Raw genomic sequence first — 21,997 nt, forward strand, 5'->3', positions numbered from 1 at the left:
GCTCAAGCCAAGTAAATTGAAGACCAAGCCCGTGAATCCCTAATGTAGATAAACGAAAACTCAAAAATTACTAATTTTCTGATTCACTGCGCTCACTCTCTCCTTCTCTCTCGATTAGCCCAAAATAGACACGAAAGCACGTGGATTCTTTTAAAAGAAACAAAGAAATATAGAAAAACTAGAGCGAAGATGATTCACCACTTGATTGTCAACATCTATTTATGCCATGAACAATTATCACAGAATGTTATTCAAAGAATTTGATAGGGTCATTTCAGAAGAATTCGAATTTCTAGAAGGATCTGTTCGGTGCCAATTGAAAGAATGATCAGACTACAGCTTATTGTATTAATATCAAAGTTATCTTATTCTCGTGCAATTTAATGTCTATTTGATTATGCAAAAGAGAAACGAAAAACTTAAAAGTAATTTTGATATATAATTTCGTAGTTTATTCCGAAAAATTGTTTGTCGACATTATTCTCGAAAACCGTCTTCATTTTCTACATTACTACAACAAAAACCAAAATGCACTTCATTAACACTGTACGAAAAGTATGTGATGTATTCACTTTATCTGCTTCAATTAGCGTATCATCGATTATTAAGCCTTAATTGCATCATTACATTAATAGGCGAATGAAAAACTGAATCAAACGATGTAAATTGCAGTTTATTCAGATTATCTCTGCATTATGATCATCTTGAGAGCTGGCAATTTCAAGTTTCAGTAACGCTGGAAGTTGATACGCTTACTGCTACTTATATAATGACTTCAACTATAAATACTTGTATTTAGGTGAAGACATTTTCCTGATTGTCGTGAGTAAAAGTATTGCATTTCGAGCATTGTACACAACTTAAGTAATAACGGTCGCATCTCTTAAAATATTACCCTGTCTATCTCAAAAATTAATCATAACAAAGACAATACTGTTATAAAAGTGTAATGACTGAAAATTGAAAAATTTCGGAAACATTAACCCGTGAAAAATTTTCCATCAGGCTGCTGGCTGGTCGTTAATTCAGAAACCCAAATAAATGTCCTACCGAAACGAATATCGAATTTCAAACAGGAAGAAGATTGCTGATTCCACTAGTTTTCATTAATAATCCTATTTTCCAACAGAGCTATCCACTTGAATTTTTTCCAAAATTGGTTACCATGCCGAATATATCCTTTAAGCTCTTTAATAGGCTTAAAAGGTTTAAAACCGAGTAATCGAATAAAAAATTGATCCTACGCGCTTTTTTTTAGTGATCGAAGATATAAACTATGATTAACGGAAAGAGTAAATCATTCTTTCAAATCCGCAGTTTTTTTTTCAGGGTTATTTTACATCTCAAGATTTCTGCGTCGATATGGGACAGTGGAAAAAACATGGATTCATCACTACACTCCTGAGTTGAAGAAAGATTCAGCTGAGTGAAAAGCAGTCTAAAGCCACCAAAATATTGAATATCTACTGGCACGGTTATGACATCCGTATTTTGGAGCTTTATTGCAGTAAAGATAAAATTCTTGTTTTCCAAGACAATGCTCCTTGTCACAAATCGATCAAAAACTGTTTGTCTACCCAGCTTATTCTCCAGATATGGCCCCCGCAGTGATTACTGGCTGTTGCATTCCTTAAAAAAATTTCCGGAGAAAATAATTCTGCACTGATGAGTGCAGAAACAAAACTTTTTACAAAAAAGGAATACAAGTTTCACTCTTAAAGGGTTGTTAAAGGTTTTGACGTTTAACGTAGAATTTAAAATAGAAATTGTTTCTACTTGTTGGGCCCGTAACTTATGGAATGTTGTGCTAAAATCTAAAATAATTTCAAAAAACGATGAACGAACTGTTATTAATAACTTCTGAAGATTTTTCTAACAACAAAGAAAGCACTCAACTACACTCCTGAGTTGAAGAGAGATTCAGCAAAATATCAAATAAATAGCTTGAATGGTAAATTGTTCATTGACCACCTTGAAAAAAGTAAAACCTTCAACAGTGGATTCTACATACTTGTTATTGATCTGATTGAGTTCAGAAATCAATAAAAAAGTCATCAAATGCAAAAAATTGTCTTTCTCCAAAACACAAATCGATGAAAAACATTCTCAAATTGAATGAATCCCGCTTCCAACTGCTTGACCACCCATTGTATTCTCCAGATATAGCCAACAGTGATTATTGGATTTTGCAGACCTTAACAAATTTTCTAGGAAAGTAATTTGGCACTAATGAAGGGAAAAACAATACTTTCTACATAAAAGGCATTGAAAAAATGGAGGAATGCGTTGGAGTACAATTTTCACCCTTGAAGTTGATTATTTTGACGAGTAACTTCGAATTTTCAGGAAAAAAAGTTTCTGCTGGTTGGGCCCGTAACTTATTGTGTGAACCTACAATAATTTCAACAAACGCCGAACAAACTGCTATCAATAATAAACCTCTGAAGGCTTCTCAATCAACAAAGAAAACACTCAACTCGATGAAACTCCAGAAAATCTATAATCCATCCGTTTCATATACGAACACAAAAACTTAAACCCAATAAAGTCTCAACAGTATACATCTCAAACAGTAAATACCCATTCCCCAACTAAACAGGAACCCTAAAAACTTTCAATTTCCTTTCCAAACCCATGAACCGAGACTGAATTGGTTCAGACTCGGATTAGTTTCAAGAAATATACTGTCTGTTGATACAAAAAACGACTTATTTGGCACACCCGGGACACCTACCACCCACCTCTCCTGCAGAGCACAGTGGGGGACAGACAGACGGATCGATCATAGACTGCGGCCAGACGGGTTCAATGCAGTTGATGTTGGGCGAAAACAGCTTTAGAAGGAACGGACGAAAAAACTACCGATAGTCTTCATTTTTCAGGCTAGGATGAGTCTAAGTCTAGAGAGAAGTAAATGTGCTATTTGTCGGTATAAAATGTATGAGGAAAGCACTTATTTAAAATTACGAGCATTAGAGCGCTTGAACATTCTTGCGCCCTTTGAGACTATAATACTCTATACAGAGTGGTCAAGTTTGAAAGTTGGAAAATTCACGAGGCGATGGAGAATGGAATTGTGATTTATAATACAAGTCTAGAATAGTTATTTATAATACAAGTGCAGAAGGCATTGATATTCTTCCACAAGTTCAAAATTCAAAAACGCGCCACGAAGTGGCGAGTGGAGTACCAACATATAATGAAAAAATATAACCATGAAAATTGTGCGTTGCTGATATATTCTCGCACGATTTTGTTCTACAAGATGTGGAAGAATGAACGAGAATAACCACAGAATTAGAGAAAGGTTTATTCTTCCACGAGTTTAAAATTCAAAAATTAGTCACGAAGTGGCGTGTTTTTTTAATGAACTGTGGCGTGTTTTTAAATGAACGAGTGTTAGACTTAGCCTTCTATAAGATCTATTTGAGTATTATTCGTTATTTTTTCTAGTTCACTCAATTTAATTACAAATAATGGAATATCTCCATAAATATCGTTAAGTATTTTTGCATTGAAATGTGTTGGTTGTTTTCTGTAGCACAAATTTGGAAGATTGGTAGATATTAGGCCAATTGAAAAGTCCCCGGTCTGATGCATAAATGGCGGTGCTTCTATTAAATCTATATGATTTTTAGTTAGTACCGTCCTTCAAAGATACGTGTCAAAATTTGACAACAGTCCTACCATTAGTTAGGTGAAAAAACTTTCAGTCAAACTCCACCAAATACACCTACCTAATATCACCTCCACTGTAAGTTATGGATCGCCTCCGTTGGATACTACCATTAGTTTGTGAGTAATTGCGTTATGAGTGTAGCTACTTTTGTTATTTGAGAAAAGATGGAAAAAGAGATTTTCGTGTGCTGATAAAATATTGCTTTTTGAAGGGACAAATGCAGTTGAAGGAAAATCTTGGCTTGACGAAGAGTTTCCGGGGTCTGCACCAGGAAAATCAACCATCATTGATTGGTATGCTAAGTTCAAACGTAGTGAAAAAGCATATGTGAAACTAAAACATTCCCACACGATTTTGTTCGATTAGGTATGACAAAATGAATGGATTTGCCACAGAAAATGAGAAAAATAATATGAATTTGCTATATTCAGGAAATGCTTCGATTGCAAAGTCGAATTTATTAATTTTTCCGAAAAGGCTAGATATATTCGAATAAAATTATCTATGCCTCAGTTACGAAAACTATTCTTTTTTTTTTGTTTAACATTGGCGTCCTAGCACGCGACACAACATTTCCAAAGAAATTTTGCTAAGCCAGTGCTTTTCATGAAAATAAACATAAATTTGGAATTTTCCATTTGAATTCTTGAAAAAAGCTCTCTTTCATTTTTTCTGAACTACGTAGCTTACCGTGGGAAATGATGAAAATTCAAAAAAGATTCCCCATATTACAATACTTGAAACTAAACATTATTTTGCGTTTCTCTACTGGATATGTAGTCTCGAAGGCTTTCCTCATTTTTGTGTTGGTATTCTTATTGGATTTTTAGGACTGTTGATGCTACCACCAAGAAATTTTGCAAGAGATTTGAAATTTTGATTCCTTATAACGAGTGTTCATTAAAATTCGTGGTCAAAAAAGCTGTGGAGAAATTAAGAGTTGATTTTCTGTGATTACAAGTAGTGCTTAGCTTGTTCCCAGATTTGAAGAATATTTCTTTACATACTTCAAATCTGGGAACAAGCTAAGCACTACTTGTAATCACGGAAAATCAATTCTAATTTCTCCACAGCACCCTTGACCACGAATTTATATGAACGCTCTATATATCTCAACCTGTTCAGATGTGTAGGTAATCAAGAAAATATTGGATTTTTTTTTCCAATATCCTTCTTCAATTTTCTAAATTATGAAATTTTGGATGAAGCCTAAATTGGTATTTTGTGACTGAGATTGCGGAATTATTGAGTAATTTTTTTCGATAGTCTGAACGTTGTTGAAGCGTGTATCTTTCCATGATCAAGTGACATAACCTACTGAATACAAATGACACAAGAAACGTCATAAAATAATACAGTGGGGCCACTATAATCATTTCAAGTTGTATAACTGAGTTCTATACAAAATAACAAGATGTCTCCTTCCAATTCTCACCTTCGATGAAAATCAACGGCAAATAACCCAATAATGAAAAGCTGTGAGCACTAGCATGAATAATCGTATTGAATATCTTTTCGTTTCCTGTTACATCTATTCTGAAGTACAAGCAAATTCCTTTCTTTCTCTAGGTGTATCCTACGTATAGTAATAATGGTTGTTCAGCATTATTATAATAAATAAATTTGCATTTCATTTGAATAACTTGTTTTGAATACTTCATTCAATACTGGACAAAGGGAAACAACTCTTCGGTTATTGATATAGAGTTCAACAATTGATCGTTTATCGATTCATTTATCCTTCTCCACTTCTTCAACAATGAAAAATATTCCACTTAAAGGGTGTCCAACTATAACTTTATGTTTAAGAATAAATGATAGTGTATGTATAGAAAATTAGTTATGAATGTAGTAACACGTCACTCACAGTGGCGTACAACTTTTTTTCTCACAAGTACCAAGCTTCGAAAGATGCCTGTCAAAATTTCGGAACATATATTTGAGTTTGGATCGAGATATTGAAGTTTAATAGGTAACAGCACCACATGACATTCTCGTGAGCTGTCAATATTAGCCGAGAGGAGAGACTAATATAATGTGTGATTTTGCCAGACCGATTGAATGATCAGTAGAAGTTAGGAATATTGAAATAGTTCCAACTTTCATTGAAAGGTTGTAATTTATGTGTCTTTTTAAACATTTGCACAAAATTAGTTTCAATTCTTTTGCAATGATAATTGGTTTTTTAACGAATATTTTTAAAATACATCAATGCTTTGTAGGGATTTCAAATCATTAATTCCTTCGCGAAAAACGAATAGTTTGTTATGACTGAAGCAGTCACGTGGTGCTGTTACATCTCAAATGTTGTTTGAAAAATGAATAAAAACGAGTTTCGCGTATTGATAAAACGCTTTTTCCATGGGAGACAGTACTATACAACCAAAGCAATGACTTGATAAATGATTTTCAAACTACATCGACGACAACGTTAAAATTTCTCCAGGGAAAGAAATTTAGCTCTATTTCGAAAACAAAGACGAACATTTTTTGAGAAAAGGTATTGAAAGTTAGAGGAGCGTTGAGATACATGTACCTACCACTCTTGGAGGTGGTTTTTACTAGTTAGTCCCAAGGCTTATTGAGTGTAATCATTTTCATTTTTATACAAGCAACTTCGCCAGTGGCGGCTAGTTAGTCCTTGGAGAGGGTTTGTACGAGACCCACTGTTTTATGCAAGAAATTGATTCTTGTAAAAACAAAATCAAGACTTTATTGTTAAGTTTTTCAGTGAACTTTTATTTATTTAACCAAAAACGGACTTGTAATTTTACAAATATTATTAAGTATAGAATAAAAATTAACAGAAACTCTTTGAAAAAATAAACAAGCAGAAATAAAACATTAACTTTCATTGATTGTGATATCGATTTTATTGATTCTTTAGATTTTCAGCTTTTAAAATGTATAGATCGAGTTCTCAAGCAAATACAGTAATCGATATTTCCACCAAATTCCATCACGTAATAAGCCTATTTAATTTTTGATAAAAGCCTATTTTCATTATTAGAAAAAATGAATAAAAACATTTTCTGAACAACCTTCTCATCGAAACAAATATTTTTATCGAAGAAAGGGTAATTTCACTATGCACATAGAAATCAAGGTTATTCTACCTATCACTTATATGGACGAACAACGATTTTAAATATAGACGTGCAAAATCTTTCTCCACTTTCACAAAATTTTCTTTTCGCAGGCGTTCATATCTCTAACATATTGTTATGCGATACCAAACATCTGGAACATTCCTTAGGTAAAATTATGTTATACTAAATGGTAAATGCAAACTAAAACTTGGAAAATACTACCATGAAACAGCTATATTTGGAGATTAGCATTCAACTTTTCCATTTGTTTCAATTTTGAACCTCGAGATTTGATACGAACATCTTTGATGCCTTCATATTAATAAGTCTTCAAAATATAAAGTTCATACTTACCTCATTGATTTCAGTCTATTTAGCAGTGGAGAATTTTTTCTTTCAGAACTATATCCCAGACCCTAGAAGTTTATTTTAGCATGATTTTCAACTTAGTTGAAACATTCAACAGGTTTTTTCATGGTGAAATATAAAAATTTATCAAAGACCACTAATAGTCCATATGAATGAAACGCACCAACAGTTCACATTTCAAGTACTTCAATAAGTACAGTTTTTCCCCTTGATCTTAAGAAGAAGAATTGTTCAAACCATAATCTTGATTACGTAACTACTCATTTAAATTTTTGAAATTCTCATTTAATTTAAATAACGGATATCGTTAATAGTTCATAAACAATCAGTGTTTCCTAGTTCGTGGAAACGATTTTCAAAAATTCATTACTTATATTACGAACCACATTTGGTAAAGGTCTCCATCTGCACAACGACTGGTAGGCTCATCGCTCATCATGAAATATGAGTATTATTGTCGCAAATTTCTAGGTATAAATTCTACGCATTATTCCTTCCCAAAACGTCTCGACTAAACCACCGCTAGAACTTTTATCATTTCCTTATATTTAATTTCTTGAAATTCTCATTTGAATCATTTTTTTGTGTCACTGTGTCCATGCTCAGGATCCATAAACATCTATTCGAAGTCAACAACGAATGCTGTCTCGTTTCCCGCATCAGAGGAAGGTAATAACCACGACAGTTAGGTCTCCGTGGAAACGACATACGTGACATTAGTCACTTCCCTTGCCATTTCCGCTCCTACCCATTCCAAAGATCGTGATCAGGTTTATTCAATCAAATCCGTACATTTATAATACAAATTTATTATGTTTTACACAATATCCCTTCTGCGAATTGTCAGAAAAATTTTACAAAGCTACAATTCGATTGATGAAAACAATAAGTAAAAAAAAATTATAATGACTTACAATATAGGACAATCTGAGCATTCAAACGTCAAACGCTTTACAACAATGATACAGCAGCGTGTAACACGTGTCGCAAGATCCGCAAGACCACCCTGAAGAGGTCCGCGTTATTCAGCGAAACGTGTTACCGGGTTTTTGGATTGGTGCAACTGCGACGATTCGTTGGAGCCAGAAATACTGATTTCGACCTATTCTAAAAGAATTATCACAATTCAAACGCGGATAATAGAAAACAAAGTTTCGTTGTGAAAACCGAACAAATTTACCGAATAACAACCGTCGCGTGGTGGGGGAACTGGTGGGGGGGAAGAGGTAGTGGAATAAGCGGCGAAGATGAACTGGTTAATAAAAAAAGCTGAAATCAACGGGTAGCTCGAAACAGAAATCCTTACCGCTGAGCCGAATGGTCTCTTAACGTCTACATTTTTTTTGTGCCCCGTTCAGATCCACGCGGTAAAGTTTTCATTTGTTCACATCCATCTATTTTTTCACACTATAACATTACAATGAACTTGAGAGGGGGGGAGATGTGTTTCGGGATGATTTGAATGAAAGATAACAGCGGGACTAGAGATTTTTTTTATTAAAAATCCTAACTCGATTATTTTGTTTTCAGTATCAAATATTTTCTGAGATAGATAGCAATGTTTTGAGGAAAGCTAACACGAAATGCTTAAATTAAAATTAATTTAAAAATGTCCTTCAACACTTGGCACAGCGATGCTAGTTAATTGAAAAACACGCCAATCAGTTTTATGTATCCTTATATTCTCTCAAAAAATAATGATTTAATGAGACCATAGTTTCAAAATTAAATAAATGATTTTTCTAGAACTTGTTTCACTACAAAAACCGAAAAACAAATTTCAGAACGTCACCGAGTGGGCCGTCGACCATTTTATAAGCAGAGACGCTGGTAAAAAGATTGAAACATGCTTATAAAATAATCCACTACCCCCAGAAAATAAAAGTATTCATTAAATATGGGTAAAATCAAACAAGATGTTTCACAAAACCGACGTTCTCTAGACTCAAACTTATACTGATGATGCACTCGATATACACATTGCTGTTCGCTGTTATTATTTGAAAAAAAAAATACAACTTTATATATATTATTACGGAACCGCTTGGCGTGATCGTCTTTCAGCGGCTGCGCACCTGAAACAAAAGAAAGATGTGTTAGGAAGCAATGACCATTTTTATTATTCATATTGCCAAAATTGCCAAGTTTCTATTATAATACCCTATTGTGTGTTGAGAATGTACAAGAAGTTGAAAAGCAATAATAATTGAAAACAATTCACAATACAAACAAAAGGTATTCCGTGTAAAGAAAAATGTCTGAATCATTCTTGCATAAGGAATTACTTCCTATAAACGCATAGATAACGAAGACTTTTTAAAAATGTATGTTATTTCTTGCGATTCAACTTTTGAATTCGAGGAATACCATCACAGGATGTTTCAAAAATATTGTGTCGACAATAATTGTAGAAACAATTCGACTATGACTTTTGATTTTCAAATTGGAACCTAATCTTTTCATGATTGCGTTGAATTGTGCATGGAAGACAGTTTATCGAAGAAAATGATTTTAGGAATAACGTTTTTGATTGATGTGGTGTAACCACATCTTCCAGTTTCTTCATTATTACCATCATATAAAAACACCAGAAATTAAAAATTGAGCTCTCTTTAATTTTTGAATATAAGAAGAATATAAGAATTCTTCATGCTTCTCTTATAATGCGCAGTTTTCTAGTAATTTGTTTTTAAAAAAATCTATGAAATTAAAAAAATTGGGTACTTTGGCTTAATGCAGCTCTGTTGAAAAGATCCATAGAAATGAATATCTGCTACGTTGTCACGTCTAAAAATTAAGAGTTGAAACAGGATTTCTTATTTGGAATTATAGGTGATGGTAGTTAGCTGACTTAGGTTGTAATGAAGTTATAAGCTCCTCCCAACTACAATTCGAATTCTCATCTGTTCTCAGCTTGTTATTCTGCAGGAAATGTTTTGTCGTTAATTTTCCGCTGTGGTGTTCTGTGTTTGTTGACTTGGCAACGTTCGAAGTTTGAAGGTCCACAGATGAATATCATTTAGTTATTTATATCGAAATGGGTTAATAAATGGATAACTCTTGTACGAAAAGGAATAAACAACGATAAAAAATGATTGGCGATTCATATCACAGCTAATATGGACAGTTGCAAGCTGAATTCGTTATTATTATCGAATACGAAATAAAATCGAGAGGAGAATATTCAATATTTATTTTATCGCCAACGAAGTTGCGGTAACTTATTTATTGTGGTATTATAAATACCACTTCGTTCATCAAATGAAATGTAAAGTGAGTTCAAGTCGGACTTCATAACATAGTGGCTCATTTTCAAGGTAAAAATAAAACCTTTTGATTGGAAAAATCTTGAATGTGCAGATTTCCAGGGGTGGCAGAGCTCATCATGTAAATTTAAAATGGGTAAATCTTTTCATCTAGGTCGAATTAGAAAAAATGATAAAGGGAAAAATTGTTCCTTTCAACCTCGAAAATCTACTGTCGAAATATATATACGAATCACACTGACCCCGAACATATTAGGTGTACAACTTTGCTTCTACCTTTTTGCAAAAGATGAATAGTGAAAGAACGTGCCGAGAATGGTTTCAACGCTTCAAGAACGGTGATTTTTGACCTCAAAGATCAGCATGGCGGTGACAGAGAGAAGGTTTCCGAAGATGATGAATTGGAGGCATTACTTGATCAAAACTGGTGTCAAACGCAGCAAGAATTATCATGATCATTGGGACTGACGCAGCAAGCCATTTCAAAACGGCTGAAAGTCATGGGAATGATTCAGAAACAAGAAAATTGGGTGCCGAGATATGTTGAAAATCATGGGGATATTCCGCCGAATTCGTACGCTGCCCGAAATATGGGAGAAAGTAATGGCCAGCGATGGACAATACTTCGAATCGTAAAAAAGTATAACCAGTTTTTCACAAAAAAGCCTCGAATTTCGGAAAAAAAACGGTGAAAGCAAAGTTGTACACCTATGTATCACAAAAAAAATTGTTTCGGGACAAAAATTTCGATAGAAAAAGCGATCGCAATCGCCTGAAATCGGCAGATGGAAGCGACACCGTTGAACGCTCGAATGATCTCAGAAGAGCATAAAACGAATTTCAGCGCAACGGCGTAGGCCCGTGACCACAGACAGATGTTAATTTCCGATGGTCGTATATACACAAGAGGCGAACGACGCCTCCTCAGCATGTCCGCTTTCAATACGGGCAAGGTCAAATGGGTCGCTAGACGACAACGTCTGGTTTCAGATGGGACCCGTTTAATATTTGCGCAATTAAAAAATTCTTTCTCCCTCCGGCGATTCAAACGAAGACGGGTAAAATGGTGTTAATTTTTGGAGTTGGAACGTATTTTCTGTGATATTCGTTTACGTTGACACCGAATATTCACGTTATCTTGAGAAAGATCATCGGTTAACCATTTCCAAAAATTTTAAAAAAATAGATGTCCTGATTTTATACCTCATATCAGATATCAGTAGTGAATTACTCAAAATATTTAATTGACAAACCATTCTAGTTTGATGTCAAGTCTCAGAGTAATAAACATAGGCAAGGTATGTCATTTTCAGTAAGCAAAATTTTTTCCCCAGCATGAACTATCAAATTTGACATGAAGCGCGCAGAAATGAAAATATATCAGTGATATGATATTTCACTCAATTCGCGAGTTTCTCCACGAAGAACGCACTTATTATGTCCCATAGTGAATCAACGTTTCATATCAACTCAAAATATATTGAAATAAATACATAGATATATCAGAAATTCAGAAAACAAACTTCAAGCTCTCCAAAAGAAGTGAAACTACGAATGACACTAGGAGAGCAATAGTTGCCAAACCCCGTATTTTAGCAGATATTTACAGAAAATAATAAATATTCTGCATACTATAAATTCGACAATTAGGGAAAATATCGAATTCCAAATATTCAAATTTACATATTCGATTGAGAATCGCTCAAATAAATATATTTCATTCAATATAATATATATTCATAATGATATAGTAAAATTGTGGGTTTGAAAATAAATAAAAATCCGACAACGTAATCTAACCATGTTAGGGACATGTAAAAATTGCGTATACTCCCCTCTATCTATGTTTATTACTCTATGTGCCAAGCCTATGACGAAGAAATGAAAATAATAGTAATATTTATTTATACAGAGAGTTTCTAAACTGTATCTACAAACGAAAATGAGAGATTCCATGAATAATTTTAGGTTAAAGAAGTTATAAGAAGAAGTATACAGGGTGTTTCTTGTAGTTCTAGTTTTTAGTGTATATCGAAAGTTAACGAATCATTGCTAGAGATCGGGAAAATAAGTACAAAAAATTATAATTATTCACTCATTAACTTACTTAGTGGATATTCAAGATAATTCGGATTTTCCTGAGTATTTCGAAAGAATTGTTTCAATTTTTTTCTCGAAATCGATAGAAGATACGACAAAACTACAAGAAAACAAAAAGTTCGATACTAAATCAAAGTTCATTCTAACATTTTTCTCAAATTACCTGTGATCCACAAAAAAAAGGGAAAAAAGGGAAAATGTTCCAGACAAAATCACCCTGTAGATTAGCATTTAAAATTGATATATTAATAAATATCTTGTGAAGTGCAGATGCTATGAGAAAAAACAAAAATCATACTTCAATCTCTAAAACTATCTCTAAAACAAAGATCGAAATGTATACGACTTCTTTTTTTAAATTATACGAGGAATAGCTCATTTTCGTTTGTACGTCCACTTTAGAAACACCTCGTATTACAAGTGCAGAAGGCATTGATATTCTTCCAAGACTACAAAATTCAAAAACAAGTTTTTGAATGAGCCTTCTCTACGAGTATTTCACATTATTTTCTCTAATTCGCTGATTTTTTATTGAAATTGATGATCAATTAATATTGAAATTAATTTCCATAAACGTTGATCGCCAAAACTGTTTTCTGTATCACAAATTTGGCAGATAAATAATATTATTTATGTATTCTAGATTGCATAATTATACAATCCACAAAAAAAAAATTACCTAATGTCTGTGTAAATTTTATCGTTATCAAATAAAAAATGTGTACAATAAGTTTACAACTTCACTGGAGATTTAGATAGAAACCTCAAAAAAAAAATCAACCTTGAAATCGATTAAATTCGATAAAATATAAAGAAACTCGACTGAAATATTTCAAGTTGAATTTTCCAACAAAGTAGAATCGCACAATATTATGTATTGATAACACATACAGCAATTTCCCATGGTTTAGCAAACATTTACACTTGGCAATTATTTGAACGTTTTATCGTTATTTACTTTGGGTGAATGGAATAAGATTACTTACCTCTAGTAACCGCAGGTAATTAAATAGTCACCTAGCTTTTCTACCACTGACGCTGCTTGCTGAGGTTGGATTGGATCTTCATATAAAGATACGACGACGGCTGTAACAAAAAAAAATATTTTAATTGAATCATCCGAGAATATTTATCCTCATTTTCTTGGTGGGATATTGCATTTATGGGAAAATAGACACGACAACTAGAACCGTTTCTCCAATACGCGTTTTTCCTTTAGTAATACAGGTTGATTAGTTACCACATTTCAAAAAAATCTTTGTGGGTGGGCGGGCTGTTAAAATACTAAAATTATGACTGTCTTGTATTAGGCCAAATAAAAAGTCCCCGGTCTGCTGCACAGATGGAGGTGCTAGTATTAAATCCATATTTTTAGTTAGTACCGACCTTCAAACGACGCGTGTCAAAATTTGACAGCAGTCCGACCATTAGCTTGTAAGATATTGCATTGTGAATGAAGCTACTTTTATTTGAAAAATGATGGATAAAAAGAATTTCGTGTGCTGATAAAATATTGCTTTTTGAAGGGAAAAATACAGATGAAGCAAAATCTTGGCTTGATGAAGAGTTTCCGGGGTATGCACCATAAAAATCAACCATCATTGATTGGTATGCTAAGTTTAAACGTGGTGAAATGAGCACCGAAGACGACGAACGCAGTGGACGCCCAAAAAAGGCTATCACCGACGACAAAATCAAGAAAGTACACAAAATAATTTTGAATGACCGTAAAGTGAAGTTGATCGAAATAGCAGACATTGTGAATATATCATCTGAACGTGTACATTATATCATTTACGAATATTTGTACATGAGAAAGCTGTGTGCAAAAAGGATGCCTCGCGAGCTCACAATCGATCAAAAGCAACGTGTTAATGATTCTGAGCAGTGTTTGAAGCTGTTTAAATGCAATAAACCTGAATTTTTGCGTCGGTATGTGACAATGGATGAAACGTGGCTCCAACATTTCACTACGGAGTCCAATCGACAGTCAGCTGAGTGGACTACACACGATGAACCGAATCGAGAGCGAGCAAAAACACAACAGTCAGATGACAAGGTTATGGCATCAGTATTCTAGGATGCCCAAGGTATAATATTAATTGATTACCTCCAAAAGGGTCAGACCAGCAACAGCGATTATTATATAGCGTTATTGGATCGTTTAAAGGATGAAATCGTTGAAAAACGGCCCCATTTGAAGAAAAAGAAAGGTGCTGTTTCCTCAAGACAATGCGCAGTGTCACAAATGAATGGAAACAATGGCAAAATTGCATGAATTGGGCTTCGAATTACTTCTACATCCACCGTATTCGCCAGATCTGGACCCTAGCGACTTTTTCCTGTTCTCAGACCTCAAAAGAATGCTCGCTGGAAAGAAATTTAGCGCCAATGAAGACGCCGAAACTGAGGCATATTTTGAAGCGAGAGACAAATCGTACTACAAAAATGGTATCGAAAAGTTTGAAGATCGCTATAATCGCTGTATCGCCCTCGAAGGCAACTATGTTGAATAATAAAAGCGAATTTTGCCAAAAAAAAAATTTGGTTTACTATGGTAGCCAAATTAATAATTTTCAAATAATCATTGTGGCTGGGCTACTAAGATTGTGACTAACTTGTAGGTGATCAAAGCGGACGCACAAAAAATTACCAACTTCAACAGACAGAGCATTTCCGAATAATTTTACCAGAACTATTCATCCTTTGAATCTCTACTGAAAGAACATCTCCAATGAAAATGTATTTTGGCAAGAATTTGGCAGAGAATAGAACGAACGAATTTTCACTATCTAAATGTGCTAGGTGTGTATGACCCATATATCCAAAAATAAATCGGACAATGGCTTTACAGTCTCGCTATTGGACATAAGCTATTTGCCACACTTGAGTAAGAACAATTACCTATTTCAATTGGAGTGCTTTGGCACTTCCTGCACACATTATACAACACATTCTTTCATTTTTCGGAAGGATCTTGCAAGCCTGACACACAGATGGCACCAACAGAACCGCTTTTTTGTCTCGTTAGTACCAAGCTTCAAAGGATGCTTATCAAAATTTCGGAACAAAGTTGAATCTGGATCGAGATCTTGAAAGTTAAGTGACGAAACATTTGTTGTTGTTTGAAAAATGGATAAAACGAGTTGCGTTCTTGTATAAAACACTGTTTTTATGGGATAAAATACCGAATAATAAATGTCATTCAAATTCTGCACCATGGAAAACAATGGTTAAAAGGTGAATGACGAGATTGAAGCCCATTTCGAAAGCAAAGACAAATCTTTCTACAGAAAAGATATTGCAAAGTTAGAGGCGTTTTTTCAAGGAAAAATGTGTTTTTTTTCGGTTAGGCCCTGGACTTACGGAAGTGTCAGCTTTTGACCAAATCCGAAACAATCGCTTACAGAAATGACACATAATTAGCCTTATTGAGACGTATCAAATATGTGCAAGTTTTTTCATGAAATGCCGTTCACTACCGTGTAAATAATTAACAGTATCTGGTTACAAGGACAGTAACAAAGCCTACACAAAACTTAACCGGATCTCTCACATGAACTCTAAACTTAAAGATCTAACAGAACACTAACAACAGTTTTTTGGACCGAAATACAAAGAAACTAGTCAATAATGTTCGATAGTCCAATAAACTGACAAATCTTTATTATTATCGAAAACACCGAAATCAACGTCCAAACATTAATCTTAATTATTCGAATCTGGTAAACAAATATCCAGCCAGGTCAAAATGTCAATAATGGATCAACACACACCAACGATCAAGGTGATCATGCACCTATTCAAATCAAATTTGTTTGGGTTTAATCGCTTCATGATAGTCTATCTGAACTAATAACGGAATGAGATTGATCGATCAATTAGCGATAAAAATGGAGAATATCGAACGAGTAAACACTTCTTATTAGAGGGATTACTACCACGTGGCTCTCCGCGTATCAGTCAAATTTTGGTACCCATTCATTTCCCCTCTGGTGCTCCTGCGATAAAAAAAAACTTCGTACAGTGTACCAAGTTACAGAAGAATATTTTAAGAATATTTATATCAGTGCTTTGTACATTGTATATATCATCAATTGTTTTACGAAAAACAAAGTTCCCAACTATTTGTTTTCATTCACAAATTAAAAATATTTACTCTCTACAATGTAGTTTATTGTTTAGGGAAATCAGTGATTTGTAAGCAAAAATATCTCTTATTTCCCTGTTAATAGCAAAAACTGAAATAATACGAAAAACTGAAATATACGAATGAACAAAAACAAATTTAATAACATACATATAATAAATAAAGGGTTTTCTGATAGAAGGTTTCATTTTGAACTGCCCGACATCCGGTCAGCTGTCACTACTAAAAATGGATTGATGCACGCTTCAACAACACATTGGAATTGTTAAAGCTAGTTACAAAAATAGTGAAAATTTTGCAGTCACGGTTCGCAAAAATGAAGTACTTTTGGGTCGTCGTCAAGCACCTTCTCTACTGGAAAAATTCGAATTGTTGGAACAAATTAGTGATGTGTAAAATAGAAACCATTTGCGTCGCCAAAGAACAACTGAGAATATTGGTGCTGTAGTTTGTCAATTATTCGTTACGGTGAATGATTTTATGGTCGGAATTGGAAGATATTATTGTGGACGACGTTTGTTTCCAACAAGACGACGCTACTTGCCGCACAAGCAACGAAACAATCGCAATTTTGAAACAAAAATAAATTCTGCGCTTGTTATTTCTCAAAGAGGTGATTACAATTGGCCACCGAGATCTTGTGATTTAACACTTTTAGACTTTTTTTGGGACCACGTGAAAAATGAGGTCTATGCCAGTGCTCGACAATTGATGCGAGATCTTAAATATGGAATTCTTAAAGTTATCGAAGAGATGGAAAATTTAATGGAAATGAAATGGTGCCATGGCGGCCATTTGGCTGATATCGTTTTCCATCGTTAGTGGCATACATTCCTCTCCACAATTGAATAAACATGCATTGATTCAACTTAAAAGTTACTCGTTTTTTTTTATATCAAAATGAAACCTGGTATTGGAAAACCCATCATTACAAATCCATAAGGGCTTGAAAAAAGGAAACTTCAATGGGTGAATCCCAGACCTACCTTGTGTTGTTTTCATGCAATGTACTCCGAATTTACCCAATTTAGCCCTAATTACTCGGTCTGTACCGGAGAGGTATATGTACCTATTGCCTGCTAAGGTGACGCCATTTGATGTGAGGATATCTTGATTATCGAAACCTTGTACTATTTTCTGCAGTTCTTCTTTTGATACCTGCAAAAAAAAAATTGCCATCGTCAATTCAATTCACATTACACAAGACGATAACATGTCGTTGGCAGTACTGAATTAAATCCAGAAGAAAAAACTGCAGGTTTTTGGGAAACCTGGAGTTTCCACTTTCAACGAAAAATATCTGGTCACTTAAAAAAAAAATTTTAGAAATCATCAATCAATCTACGTTTTTCGCTATTACCCCAGTACCCTCCCATATCTACGCCCTTGTCTGGAATTGTCGGAAAAATCTCTTTATTTCATCAATTTTTTTTCTTTTGTTTTTTTTTTATAGCTATTTGGCACGCCGACAAATCCAACTGATCAATCAGTCCTTCTTGAATTGCAGATTGTATGAATAACCCAACTCAATTCCATAAAAATCACATTGTCACATGCAAGACCTTCGAACTGGGAGAACTGCATCAAATGCAACCGAGACACTACCACCACAAAGAAGGAGTAAATGTGCAACGTCGCAAGGTTAGACCGTCGAGATAACGGATAACGACGCCGCCAATGGCAGCGTCGGGAGGTCATGTGATTCAATTGACCTTTCGGTAACTTACTTGCAGTCGAGGCAAGCTATCTGGTCATTTGTTTCCACTCACTTTCATTGCGACAATTGGCCTGATTGTAGGTTGCGTGCCTACATAATTACGGAACCCGAAAAAAAGATCATTAGAGCGCACATCTCGTTAACTATCGATTCATAGAATATCAATGGATCCCAGGCCATTTCTTAGAAGAAGAAGAAAATTTGATTCATATTTGTGCGTTCATTGAATTCGTGCTGTGGAGAAATTATAGCGGATTTTCTGTGATTACAAGTAGCGCTTAGCTTGTACCATGCAGTTCCCAGATTCGAAGTATGCAAGCTAAGCGCTACTTGTAATCACATAAAATCCACTCTAATTTCTAAAGAGCACTCTTCACCACGAATTCAAATGAACGCTCTGTACATATTTACATTTTCAATGACATTCAGTTAGTCTGTTGGTTTAAGTTTCAACTGCTTCTGGAATTACGTTTTGAAATGTGTATAATGAAATAATACCTATTTGAGAAAATATTTTAGGTGAGGTTAGATATCGCTGATCAACAATTACAATAATTTCACCTCTAACAATAATTTTCAGGTTGAGCATTTTCAATAATTTAATTTAGGCTTCTAAATGAATAACCTAAAATTCGAAGCTTGCATAGTGATACTTATTTACTCTATGATTTTTGTCATTCTAGTTGAATAATGTTGCATAAGAGAGAAGAAATTAGCCAATCCAGCAAATTTATTACCTGATCTCACTTATGTTCAATTTTAATCAGTAATCAAAACTCACTTCGAGAGGTGCATTAACAGATAAAATGATGAAAAACATGAAATTTTATAAAGAACGCGTACTACTCAACTTTTTACAGTAATCGACGAGATAGGTACTTCGAAACAATATTCAAGTTGTTGATAACAAGGAATATCATTGTTTTATGATAATTCTGCCCAAATTAAATTTATAATGTACTGTTACACTCTTTATAATTGATTGATCAGATCTAGTAAAAAGCAATAGTCCAAATTCGTACTCAAGCAAAAAAATTATATAAATAAATATGTCCATTCCAGTGTAACAATTGGAGGGATCGATATATAATCTAAAGTAGAATATTACGCATATATTCATAAAAGAACAATCGCCGGTTTCACTTTCAGTATCATGATAATTATTGTTAACGTTGCCATTACATCTCGATATGATACCAATGTTATTGCCAATATCGGAAAACGTTGAACAAGTCTCTACTTGTTCAACCTGAACATTTTCCAAATCGATAGCTCTCTATCGATTTGGAAAATGTTCAGGTTCAGATTATGTACAATTTCAAAAAAAATAGTTTTCTCAAAAAGGCATGATATTCTAGGTGCATGAACTAATACTAAAAATAACACAAAATTTGATATTGCTTCTGCAATTCCCAAATTAATACTTCTATAAGTTTTTAATCTTCATTTCAGTTGAACTTCATATCAATCACTAATTTATCAATTTTCCAGTTTTCTTTGTCATTTTTCTATTTGTAATTTTTGCAATGAGAGAAACGTAACTTTTACAGCACTGGTGCTGGTGGATACATTCGCAAAAAATAGATTGATTGGAAATTCGTCCAAGCCAGAATGAATTAATAAAATAATTAGGTATAACTATCGGTAATTAGAGTTCCTCAATGAAATTCAATCTGCAGGTTTTTTTTTTGGATCATTCAGTGTGGATGACACCAGACATGGGTAATAAATGTAAGGAACCTTGGTATTAATGAAGGTGAAGGCTATGGAAAGCTCACTGACCGCCAAAGGAGGAGGCAGACTGTGAGAGAAGTGGGAGTTAAAATAGGGAGGGTCGGATCAATAAGGTGGTGAATGTAACCCCCTACGGTTTTATGAATGACATATCTCATTCCTATGCCTTTTAGGCGAGTTACAAATGTCGAAATTACATTTCTAACAATGAAAATTCCAATCAGAAAAGTTGAAAATAGCCGAATCACCGTCGACGGCGAAGAATCCAAAAATATCTAATACCCACCCCATAGAAAATTTCATTTCTAACCAAAAAATGTCAAAATCCGTCAGATCATTCTCGATATAATTAATAACAGAGATAAACCAATTAAAATTCTACTAGTTGAATTCGTAGAGTAAAAAGTCAAAAAAACTACTGTAAAACTTATACCAAGATATAGCAAAATATCCTGACAATCTTGTTCTTGGAAAAATATCAGCAAGAACAGTAATTGTGACACAAAATTGAAGTAATAAAAAATGATTACAAAAATTGATAAAAACGATGACTAATATGAGCTTAAGGTGATAAAACATGTTGAAATAATGGGCGAATTGAAAGTTTATCCAACACGACGTCGTCGTAGTTCAAAGGCGGCCATTTTGTTTTTGCCGGTTCTGAAGAAACTTCATGTCAAACCGCAATTTGCCGAAGAACAATTTTCCAATAAGAATACGATAAATTATCACTTTTCCAAAGAGATTTTAAATTCATCAATAAACAAGCGGGTAAAAAATTTCTAAACGTTGAAAATTATCATTTCTACGGCCAAGCCCTGGGGGATCTTTGTTCTAAAAACTATCAGAACCCTTGAATTTAAATATTTCAGTGGTTTCTCGAGCAGACAAATATATATTAAACGGCATAAATCAATTCGTACCGGCTTGAAGAAAATGACTTACATCGAATCCTTCGGATCTTGCCCAAACGTTCCCGTCGTGTCCTGCAATAGCAGCTTTTGATACACAACGAGAGGCAAGGAGTTGTTTGTCTACATAATCCTGCCAGCTCATATTGATTTACAGTTAATTTACACCTCACACACGAGAATACCACTAAAAATCGAGTGAAAATGACAAGTAACCGCACAGCGAACTGAAACGGGATTGTTGAACAGTAGACAGGCTAAGCAAGTTTGCATGCAGAGCAGGAATCAACGGAAATGATGTTGATAAGTGCGGTTGCGCAAATGCACGAGCCTAGTTTATCAACCTATGAAATGAAAATCCCTAAATTAAGATGAAAAATTCGACGATAATAATTCAGTCTCGTATTATTATTATATAATATGATAACTTTTTATCGGACACATTATAATTTTAATGGAAAAGAAACAAATTTACGTATTGATACTACATTCATCAGAACTCGACAGTTGGACACACTGCATTAATTAAATTGAAGTTCATATAAATTATTGAAATTTTCTTTTAGTGGACAATTTTTTAGGCTTGGTATTCATATAAAGGGCGTTTTTGGAAACCTACCTGGATTTAACAACTCGATTCAAATTGATCACCTGACATTTAAGTCGGATCAAAAACCAGAGTTCGATAGTTTACGAACGTAGCTTGTTTTTATTTTGAGCAAAAAAAAAGTTAACCTCAAAATGTAATTCAAAGATATAAAACTTTTCAATTTGTTAGTTTGCAAATGATATTAATGTCTTACTCATTTCGTTCTCAATCTTATTATAAATGAAAATTCAAACATCTGAATTTTTAGTATAATAAATTCCGGATGGTTTGTTCTTCCAAACTCGTGCAAATTTTTTTCATTTTACTCCGAGCAAACATTAGAATATCACTCCCTCGACAAAAAACTCATGAATTAATTTAGTTCAATTTCAA

At 34.0% G+C, this 21,997-nt stretch overlaps 1 protein-coding gene across 1 annotated transcript; it reads right to left on the minus strand.

Annotated features, from left to right (window-relative positions):
- Window positions 1–7,930: 7,930 nt before the first annotated feature.
- On the minus strand, window positions 7,931–21,309 carry LOC123678913 (profilin). Its single transcript, XM_045616182.1, has 4 exons — window positions 21,050–21,309; window positions 17,640–17,811; window positions 13,490–13,589; window positions 7,931–9,212 (listed from the first exon to the last, which is right to left on the minus strand). Exons 1-3 carry the CDS (start codon window positions 21,158–21,160, stop codon window positions 13,492–13,494), a joined length of 381 nt encoding a protein of 126 aa, XP_045472138.1. The 5' UTR covers window positions 21,161–21,309; the 3' UTR covers window positions 7,931–9,212; window positions 13,490–13,491.
- Between the last annotated feature and the right edge of the window lie 688 nt (window positions 21,310–21,997).

Source organism: Harmonia axyridis, chromosome 4 (genome assembly GCF_914767665.1).
Source record: "Harmonia axyridis chromosome 4, icHarAxyr1.1, whole genome shotgun sequence".
In the NCBI taxonomy this organism is placed as follows: Eukaryota; Metazoa; Arthropoda; class Insecta; order Coleoptera; family Coccinellidae; genus Harmonia; species Harmonia axyridis.

Bases quoted from the DNA above. Each gene is read 5' to 3' on its own strand.
- LOC123678913 (XM_045616182.1), bottom strand. From the start codon at position 21,160: ATGAGCTGGCAGGATTATGTAGACAAACAACTCCTTGCCTCTCGTTGT. The intron at 17,812-21,049 runs GTAAGTCATTTT...TTTTTTTTGCAG, and splicing joins CAAGATCCGAAGGATTCGAT to GTATCAAAAGAAGAACTGCA. The intron at 13,590-17,639 runs GTAGGTCTGGGA...TTTTTGTTACAG, and splicing joins TTGCATGAAAACAACACAAG to CCGTCGTCGTATCTTTATAT.